This window comes from Patella vulgata, chromosome 2, assembly GCF_932274485.2.
Source record: "Patella vulgata chromosome 2, xgPatVulg1.2, whole genome shotgun sequence".
In the NCBI taxonomy this organism is placed as follows: domain Eukaryota; kingdom Metazoa; phylum Mollusca; class Gastropoda; family Patellidae; genus Patella; species Patella vulgata.
This window is the reverse complement of record NC_065880.2, coordinates 34,424,782-34,435,414: the sequence shown is the minus strand read 5'-3', so window position 1 is coordinate 34,435,414 and position 10,633 is coordinate 34,424,782. Positions and strand designations below refer to the sequence as shown.

At 34.4% G+C, this 10,633-nt stretch overlaps 2 protein-coding genes across 2 annotated transcripts; one reads left to right on the top strand and one right to left on the bottom strand.

Moving 5' to 3' along the window:
* Positions 1–213: 213 nt before the first annotated feature.
* On the bottom strand, positions 214–6,526 carry LOC126810220 (uncharacterized). Its single transcript, XM_050535190.2, has 3 exons — positions 6,042–6,526; positions 3,988–4,137; positions 214–3,220 (listed from the first exon to the last, which is right to left on the bottom strand). The coding sequence occupies exons 1-3, from the start codon at positions 6,277–6,279 to the stop codon at positions 2,601–2,603; spliced, it is 1,008 nt and encodes a 335-aa protein (XP_050391147.1). The 5' UTR covers positions 6,280–6,526; the 3' UTR covers positions 214–2,600.
* Positions 6,527–6,547: 21 nt separating this feature from the next.
* On the top strand, positions 6,548–10,301 carry LOC126810221 (uncharacterized). Its single transcript, XM_050535191.1, has 3 exons — positions 6,548–6,581; positions 9,148–9,546; positions 10,049–10,301. Exons 2-3 carry the CDS (start codon positions 9,181–9,183, stop codon positions 10,298–10,300), a joined length of 618 nt encoding a protein of 205 aa, XP_050391148.1. The 5' UTR covers positions 6,548–6,581; positions 9,148–9,180; the 3' UTR covers position 10,301.
* Positions 10,302–10,633: the final 332 nt, after the last annotated feature.

Here is a 10,633-nt window from a genome sequence, read left to right as displayed (position 1 = left end):
ACCCATGACGTTATACAGGGGACCCTACTATTTGTCTCGTAAAAGTTTTGGATCGAAACTACGCCACACAATGACAGACCTTATGACCTAAAGCGCTAGACCACACGACAGACCCCACCCTTAATATGCAGATCTATCACAGATACATTCATTGAATAACGCTCTGGATTAACATTTGAAAAAAAACATTTTCATGAACTTTTAAGAGATTGGTTGATAAAAATAACGTTTATTTAACTTAACATTTCGTCAATAATAAACTCATTCTAAGAATTCATTAAAATACAAAATATCGTAATAACATGTACTTATGTCGCGATAAAAAACGATTTAAAATTACAAATATAATATGAAAGAAATTATTTAATATAAAAGCCCCAGATCTAACCAGACACTTTCTTAAAAAAGACTGAAAAGTTTGTTATGGCAAGAACATAATATGACATAAACAATATCTATATACAAAGCATGGCTTACTTCGTCATTCAGATTATAGAAAATAATAATCTTCTGTGTACAGCCGTGCGTTATCATAAAATGTACATTTAAGCTTGTAAGAGTTATCTCCCATTTTTGAAGATTGAAAGGCAATTCGTGTAGGAATTCATCATTTTTACGTCGTCTTTATGGTTTGGATTTTCTACTTTCAATCCAGTGAAATATAAAATATGGAATTTAAAAAAAAGAAATAAAAAAAAAAAATACAAAAATACTCCAGAAGAATTTAAAAACTGCTCGGGAGCCTGTTTGTTGAACGGCAACCTATTTCAAAGATCTGATCGACGCACATCAATGATCTAATGTTCAACAAAGAGATAATGTTTACCACTAACGGATTCAAGTTTTTAAAAAGTTCTAGTCAAGAAGACGACAGTCAAGCTTGATCCTTAATTAACAATTCGGGTTAAAATAAAAAAATATATATGGACGACAACATGGCTACAATTCACTAAAAAGTAAAATAATTTTGGTTTAATTGTCCAACTATTATTCGCCATATAATAATTAAAAAAAAACCAGATTGTTTTCTCATACAAACTAAACAAAACAATTGTGAAATATTGTTAACGAGGGCGATTTCATCAACAGTAAACGGCTTGATCATCTTAAACTATATTGTCTTCTCCTGATATTCCAATCAAATAAATCATAAAATCCTAATGGTGCGAAGATGATAATTATTATCACCTAACTTAAATCTTAAATTGCCATAAAATATGCATGTTCTTAATGCATAAATTTATTAAAAATATGTTCAATCTATAAAGAAAAACAGTTTATACATAAAAAAAGAAATAGGATTCTTTGGTATAATAAGTAATATGTTAACCATTTCATTTTCATTTCTACTTCTAGCTAAATAACCTTATATTTATTTTGTCAAAGATACATTGCGTAAGATCTAAATCTGCCTTTTCCAGATCTATCGTTTGGCCTCAAATGTTATATAAATCATTAATTAGACATTTATTCACATGCCAAACCCAAAATCTATCCTCTAGAACATCGGATGGTTGTGATTTTCAACGAATTTAAACACAATTGTCAGTTGATAAATTAATTAAAAATGAATAACCGAGACTTTGTTTATTATTGTAGCAACGACATTCGAGACTACACTACTACGCTCAGAATGAAGTAATTTGACTGAAATTATTCCGTTTTCATTATCTAATGTTTAACTAATATAGCCCAGCTCTTTATCGAAATCTTACATAATAAAGATCTTTAAAAGAATAGAGATGTGGAATGCTAGAAATGTGAAATACTATGTTGTATAATCTCATTTGTTTGATATTCTTTTATTTTACGAGCGTTATTCAATTTTTATCTCTTATGACATTTTAAAAAGCTCGGATAATGTATCATTGTTTGACTAATGTTTTCGCTTTATAAAGAGAATATTATGTTAAAAATCTTAAACGAAATACAACTTTTACATGTATATATCAGAATAACAAAAAATACACGACGAACATCCTTTTAACTTGATTTTGAATAAAACGTAGGTTATAAATATAGATAATTTAATGTAAGTAGTTAAATGGGAATCCGTAATCTAGTGCTAATGCATAATTTATAGATCAAATTGAAGATGCGAATTATTATTTCTTTTAAGTCGGTCACAGTTACCCCCCTTTATTTATATCTTGATTTATGAGTGTTCTCTTTGGTATATCGTGTCTGTTCTATAGAAAGGTACAAAATAAACTGTTAATCCGTTTGATTTCAGTATCAGACGCAGTTTTAACTGATACAGAGTATAAAATTTAGATATGCAGAATGTTTTAATTATTATAAGGATTTTCCCAATAGAACCTAAATTTGGATTTTTTTTTTCAGATGTTCAAGATATCTACAGTTTGGTTTATGAAATTCTCAAAGTGAACATTTTCGAAAAAAAATTGGATCTAAGGAATAATTAATATTTTTATTATGACAAAGCTGTGCGTTGTAACGGCTATTTAAATATATTGCTTCAGCTTTAGTAGCACTTTTCATACATCATAAAAAAAAACAATTTTCATTTCATATCGTAAAATATACAATTTCTTTTTGAACCATAAAATATACAATTTTCTAATAAAAGCACGTGGTTGTTAGAGTTCTACTTCATTATTTGTAACCATACGAGGGAAACGGGCATACGATCTTTGCTGTGGATTTGGATCCATATGAACATTTCTGACATCAGAGGCGCTAGAGTCGAGTGACATGATAGAATCGTAAGAAGGTGGCTGGGCTTCGTCTTCAGACATCTGCCCATACGACGTATTAGCTGCATCGTGTACATTGTGTTTTTTTCTTTCCGGTGGTACTGGTTGAGCCGGATAATACGGTCCTGGAGGATTGCTGTTTGGTTGAAGTGAATAGGGCGGTGCTACAAAAGCCAAATTGTCGGACGAACTGGGCGGTCGAGTTGTCCTAGTGAACCGAATCTGGGTAGGATCTACAAAGGCCGGATTGTCGACAGGAAATTGATCAATCTGTGTTTCTCTACTCCCGGCATCGACGAGACCAGAACCTAGACCGTAAGGCCATGGATTCGTTGTTTTGGGGTTATCTTTTTTCCCATGCGATATCGCAATAAGTCCTGCGGCCGTTAACGTAATAAGATAACCCACGCAACTCACAGCGAAAGCAGCATCTATATGATTGGTAGAACTTTCATTCTTGACATTGACAGCATACACTATAATGCAAATTATACCAAATATACCTGAAAGATGTAATAAACTTTTAGAATAATTATTATCATGTTCGCAATGTTTGTTTTTTTGGGGTTTTTTTTTGTATCGGTCTGTTTTGGTCTCATGTCCCGAGTTTGCGTAGTGCATTATTTTATTCTTTCGTTTGTCGATTTTAGTCAGCTAATCAAATGCACAATACGTGTCTTCTAAACAGGAAGTATTTATCACTTGATTTATACTAGGCCCGGGTCGCTTTGATGGCCAAAACGCCAACACGGCACCCTCGAAAATACTCACTTAGAAAATCTGAATATGAATTTTTCCTAGGGTTCTGGTTATTCCGATTTGTTCAAAATATATAATTTATGCTGGGTCTTAAGTGAATATGTTGTCTTGCAATGACGTTTTCCCCTTGCCTTCAGATGTCAGAAAACAACCATACATTTAAAGTTGACTTTCAAGTTTTATTTTCAAACACAATAATCTCCTACATCTCCCATACGCCCAGCCAGTTATTTTCACGAAACAGCCATTTGAAGCTGTTTTCAGTAAGGTGCGAAAAACGGTTTATATCAAAGGGGTTTGTAAAATGGAGAGTCTCTTTTAAGACTAACATTCAAATAGACACTGAATTGATGTCAAAGACTCATTTTGACCATTAATGAAATGTTTAACCTTTTGTGACTTTAATTTGGCACCGTGACTATACTCACAGAACAGGAAAACTATTATTATGTAAAATATTTTTGCAATGAAGAGTGGAATCAGGTGGTCTATAACAGGATGGTTAACTTACCACCAATACCAGCAACTATTTCAACCGAGATATTATCTATTTCATGGCGGTTAGCTCGACCAGAAAAATTCAACCAAAAGGCTAGACCTACAGAAATACCGATGAAAATAATACCAAAAGAATTCATCACTCGAACACCGTAAAGAAAACCTGAAAAAGAACCCAGATACAGTAATAAGACAAAACAAACCCAGCAAATAATTTGATATTATATATTTGATATAGGTGAACAATACACGTTCTGTCTGCTTTCGAAAAACACATTAACGTCAGACAGATGACAGGCGATAAAGCTCAAGTTATTTATAAGGGTATGATATTGACTACCAGGACATGAGTGAAATATTAAACATTATACAAGATAAAAACATCTAGTAAAAAGTCTCTATCAATAAACTTCTTAAACCAATTATGTGGGATACCACACTTAAATTGGATGAAAAATCAATTAACATTGTTTTGTTATATCATAATATATAGGCAACGAAAACTGGTTTACAATAGCTAATGATTATCACCAACAGTGGTATAAATGGTGTTCTAGAAAGTGTTGGTATTTACTAGTACACGATCTATGCTTGTGTTATTTGATTTGTTTTAATTTATACTATGAATATAAGTGTATAAAGAGGGAGAGAGCGAGAAATGGGGTTTAACGCCCACTCGACACAAACTAGGTCATTTCGGGACTAACATATGGTTTAATTTTATTTACATAATTCGCTTGCGCGTAGGGGTCTTTAGCAGTGGGAGGAAACCGGAGGACCCGGAGAAAACCCACGAGGTTGGACAGGCGACCCTACTCCTTACCACGTACAACCGGGGATTCGAAACCACGCCAGTCGACTCAATGACAGACTTTATGATACAGCGCGCGCACGCTAACCATTCAGCCCCCCCACCCCCCCCACCCCTATAAGTGTATAAACATGTCAAATTTATTATATAGAATATAATGTAATACATGTTGTCACACTCTGACTCATCGTTTTCACCTTGAATTGTCATGTCCCCGAGCAGAACGAAGCTATCGGGAGGGATATGTTAATGGGATCTACTCGTCCCGGTTTTGTTTCGGAGCATTATCTCATAAACCGCTCAAGATATGTTTATGAAACCTTTCACAAACACACTATATAGTAGTTGTGCATTTTGCTTATCTTGGATTTGATATTTTTTGTGTTTCCATGGAAACATGTTTGAATCAGTTTTTCGTATACAGTTTTCGCTCCGGGCATATTACTCCATAACCGGTAACCTGCCTAAGACAAAACTCTGTACACAAATCAACCTATTATACTTAGATTTAATAATTTTATGTGTTTGTGTTTTGACTTGGTGTATGGTATACAATTTTCATTTCAGAGCAAATCTCATTATCCGATCAAAATATCTTTATGAAACTTTACTATAATTTGAAAAACCTCAGGAGAATAATATTTGTGTTTCTTGAAAATACATTTGACTTAGGTTTTTTTTGGTATGTAATTATACCGGAGCACACCTCAGAAATTTATTATAACATTTATTTGGTAGTTACCAATAACACATATTATCTATCCAGGTAGAATCTAAAACATGTCAAAGGGCTCCGGATTATGATTACTGGGACTTTCCGTTAAACTTAAAATACCGAACGCCATCCCGATGCGCTTTCACATATACCGTTAAAATTCACGATAACACATTGATCTAGTTTACCGGGTGAATAATAAATGTAATCCATATACATGTAAGGTGTACATAGAGGATATTTGTCGTTTTAGAGTGAATAACATGTTTTATTTCATCGAGAAGCAAGAAAACTTATATTTTCACGAATGCGTAGCATGAGTGAAAATATAAACTTTTTCTTGCTTAGAGATGAAATAAAATATGTTATTCACGACAAAACGACAAATGTTTTATTTATTTTATGATTTTACAATCATTTTAGGTAAAAACAACATGGACTACTTTGTCCGCTTGGAGCCAGTGGAATAACACTTTTATTTCACTGATAAAATGCGGTATTCCACTACTGATCATAAAATAAATCACCGTATTCAACTTACCACTTACGTCTACCCAATATTCACAATTAGTGTAGTCACTTTTACACCGTCCCCATAACCCAGATATATACGTGGTACTCTCCTTTTCTTTATCATTATTATAACCGTCATTATAATTATGTGTGTAATTATGCCATCTAGGTATTGAATATCCAATTAAGACTAAAAGAATTGACAATATCAATAATCCGAAGCCGACCTTGTAACCTAACGGTCTGTCAAGTAATCGCAGGGCCATCTTTGTCAGATCCTACATGAAGCTTCACAATGGAGTCGTGTTTATTATTTCGTAATATCCTTCAAATTGACGACCCAAGCCTGACTTTATCCACTGACATCAAAATAATCATATCCAGAAATCCAGAAATCCTTAATGGCGGATAGGCTATCCCTGTTTATACCGTTATATCATATTGTCCGTGAAATAACGTGTTTATCCCGGCCTTTTACATGTCACACAATATTATGAGCGCGATACCTCTTCCTTATCGGGGAGTTTAAGCGAGTCGTACAGGTAAACAGTATAGTAGGTCAACTCAGGTAAGGTAAATAGACACTGTTTAGTGTGAGTAGCACTTTTACATTATTAATATAATGTTGGGTGTTCTACGTGTTATTGACCAGGTGAACAAATTAACAAAGGCCCAGGGGTCACAGGATAATCTGAGCTACCCGAGATTATCGATCAATATGTTGTTATTGAATAATTACCGTCCATTGGGTCGTGTCGACATTGCAACATGCGGGAATGACTCATAAACATAAATAAGACATTAATCTAAAGTGAATACCGTGGTTCAACGTTTCAATCGTAGGGTATTTTCCCCTTGAACGGTTTCATTTACAGTGCATGAACACAAAATTTCGAATTCCAACAGCCAAGGAATCTTATACGAACTTTAAGAATGGGATCATGGGAAGCAATTGTTATAAGAATGAGAAGTAATTACTAGACCTACTCCCACTACAAGAAGTGGTGATATATTATTCCCAATAGAAAAATAAAATCTATAGCCTGTCGAACAAATAATGTAATGTACATAACATGTGGAGCTTCAGCAGGGCCGGACTAAGTTGCATGCGGCCAATGACTGAAAATGTCGCCGATGACCCTTGCATAAACAGTGAAAATGGGTCATTTTCTGGTCACACTCACAAACATAATTTGAATGTAAGTGTGGCAGAAAAATATATTTATTTGGATCAAACTTATACAAAATAATTAATGGTATATTTTTTTTATGGTAAAAGAAAATTTCTAGGAATAATTTTTGGTCCCTTTTAATATTGCTACAACTCAGTCCCAGTCAGGTACATTAACCCATTGGCAACCGAAACACCAATTTCAAATAAATAATTCAAATAGTGCGCGCTTTATTATCTTTACTTCAATAGCATCATGTGGTAAGGGTTTATCATTGAAACGATATCACATTCGAGTATGAAGTATTGTAACTGATATCATTTACTAGTACAATTGGAACACATATATCGATAAGCTAATATTCAGCTGATTCGAGAGCTTTTAACGCCCCATGGCTTGGGTACTTACATTACTGTTCTGTGTTTTGTTTATCACAGAAGTAGTTGGTGATGCAAAATATCCTATTACAGCCTCCTGGTTCAAAGACAGATTTACATCAAAGGAATGGGATGGGGCTCTTGGCGAGTTTCAAGCCCAGGGTGGCGATACTGTATGGCTGCGAGCCCCGCAAGTGGTAATCCGAAGTAAAGAAGATCTTCAAAGAGATCCCAGTTTTGTTTGGTGTGGGAGCTACAAGAGTAGTACTGGTGTGCTTGGCAAGAAATGTTATGATGAGGCTGAAGAAGAACTGTCGGCAATGGGACTCAATGTGACCACCTTTCTTACCTTCAGCTATGAAGAAAATTTCAGTGATGCTTTACTAATGTGTCCGGAATATGACCGGAAAATTGAAAGTTCTAGGATATACTATCGAATAATTCTACCTTTGGTAAAACTTGATGACGGGTAAGTTGGAAAAGAAATGATTAAATAAAAATAATATGAACTCAAAATAATCATTTATCTATTGCGCTTTATCAGCTGTACAGATTTGACGAATGAGCTAATGCCCCAGTTGGTAATCTTATTTTTCAGTGAACCATGTAAGATTCCTGCAAATTCCCCAGTTGCTGTTATGTTTACGTCGTTTGCTGGAACAGACCCACACGAGTTATTAGTTGCCAGTGCTGCTAAAAGGAATATGAGTGTTTATTTTGGTTTGCCAGCCTTTCCATCTCAGGCTGGTGTTGGTTTTGCAACCGAATTAGCAGAAGCTTACTATACATGGGTGTACAGGATGCTCATGGAGCAGAAGCAGCGTTACAGCCAACTCGTTTCGCCTCTATCGACCAAACCTCGATTGTTACCAGCTTATAATACAGTAGTTGGTTATTACTCAACTGACGAATGTTGCCTGGGTCAGGTGACATCAGATTCCATGTTTTTAGATCTTTATAAGAGACTTGGAGTGATAGTTCATAATTTCGACAAATTATTTGTTATTTCCCCATATGTTAATCTAAATATGGCTCTGGTAAATCTCACAAAAGAACAACACGTTGCTGGTTTTGAACTTGTGGCTCAAGTAGGTGTTATAGACGTGATAGCTGTACAAGAAGGTCGAGGAGCTGGGAAAGGATGTTATTATTGGGATACAGAACGAGATTTAAGGGTTGAGGATGTAGATCCGGTCTTGGATAAAGTGATTCATTATATAAACCCCACCATAAAGAAAGGCGTAACATACAGAGAAGCCTTCACTAGCAGTAACCAAGAAGTAGGGGATATAATTTCTTGATAATTTTCATACCAAAATAAATTAGTATGAAATATATAAAATTATTTATCAAATTAACATACAGAGAAGCCTTCACTAGCAGTAACCAAGAAGTGGGGGATATAATTTCTTGATAATTTTCATACCAAAATAAATTAGTATGAAATATATAAAATTATTTATCAAATTATTTTTTGAGACAAAACAGTACAAATATTCTAATTATTCCGTTAGATGCTTATGGAGTCCAGGTTTCACTTATTTGCAACGTTTTAAAATAAGTCAATCTTTTTTCTCTTTTTAAGGTCTTCCGGGCGTTTTCTGAAGTACGGGATAATATGGTAAAATCAGGCAACCGGTTTGAGTTCTGGTTAAACGTAGAAGCTTTTGAATATCTCCGAGATGACCCGTGCTTACCAGTTGATATACAGGGTTCTGGAATGGCTGAATTATTGGACAGAACCAGTAAGACTCGTATTGATAGAGCTTTAACTGTTGCTGGTGCTTTCACACAAAAGATCATTTCTTTTGCTTGGGACTCGGACTACACATGTGTGTCAAATAATTACACCGAAAGTCTTGCTGCTACGATACGTCAAAATATTGAGCAACCAATAGTATCCAACTGTTCCTTCCACTCAGCAAATAATCAATCTGTTGTTATTATTGGATATAATTTAGCTGGTTTGATGCAAACCTTTGAGGTAAAAGATTTCAATTAATTTTTCAGCTTTATACACAATCTTATCATCGTTGCCCACGACACCATAGTCAGTCATGCAATGTGTTCTTTATTACTTTAAAACGAAATGTAGCGATGCCGTTGAGCAACACATCAATGATGGGGTTTGAACACTCATCGTTACATCATTACTTGGCCCATATTACATGATGATCTAACTAATTCCTTATCAATTTATGTCAAATTTTGTGATTTGTTGAAATTATTTTTACCCTGGCTAAATATACCTGTTTATTGGCTACGTGAAAGTTCGGGTGTCTGAGCACAAATTTCTTAAGGAATAAAAGCTAAGAAAAGAAGGTGTGGTGTAATTTTAATTAGACTGTGTGTTAGGGTTATCTCGGCAGTGTGTCTTGTGCACATTGATGCAGAAGGCTCTCCGCTCAGAATTTGGGCGATTTGGCTTAGGCCCTACTGTACATCTAAACTGCAACATCTTCTCATATTTTGTTTTAAATTTTTAGGTTGATTATCCCACACGAGACGGCAAGAGGGAACACTGTGAATTATATGGTTACTATTTTGAACTGGACTATGGTATTGAAAATGATCGAGTGTCATCATTAGAGTATACACAACTTTATGACGTGCCGGATGTCTACACAAACCTTTCACCTAAAGGTTATGTCAAAGTTCAGCCCAAAGGTTCAAATAATTATTGTATCTTTGTATATGATTATGGAACACTTTCAAATAATAAAACATACAGAAAATAAAAGAGAGCAAAATAAATTTATGTTTCTATTCGAACGTTATATCTGAGAAATCATGGATTCGAAATTTTATTAATACCGGACGGGAAATATAGACTATAGTCTACATTAAGTTCAAAACTTATTTTGCTAAATCAAGGCTAATTATTCAGCCAAAACATGTATTTTTAAAATTCTTTAATTCAAGATCTCAAGAATGTGATGCTTAATAACAAGTTTTTATATCTTATGAAAGATGTATAATAGACTCACGTTCAAAAGCAAATATCATGGACGGACGGGCAGTAATGGGCGACAACAATAGGCCTATGGGAACACAAAAAGTAGCTAAAAAGA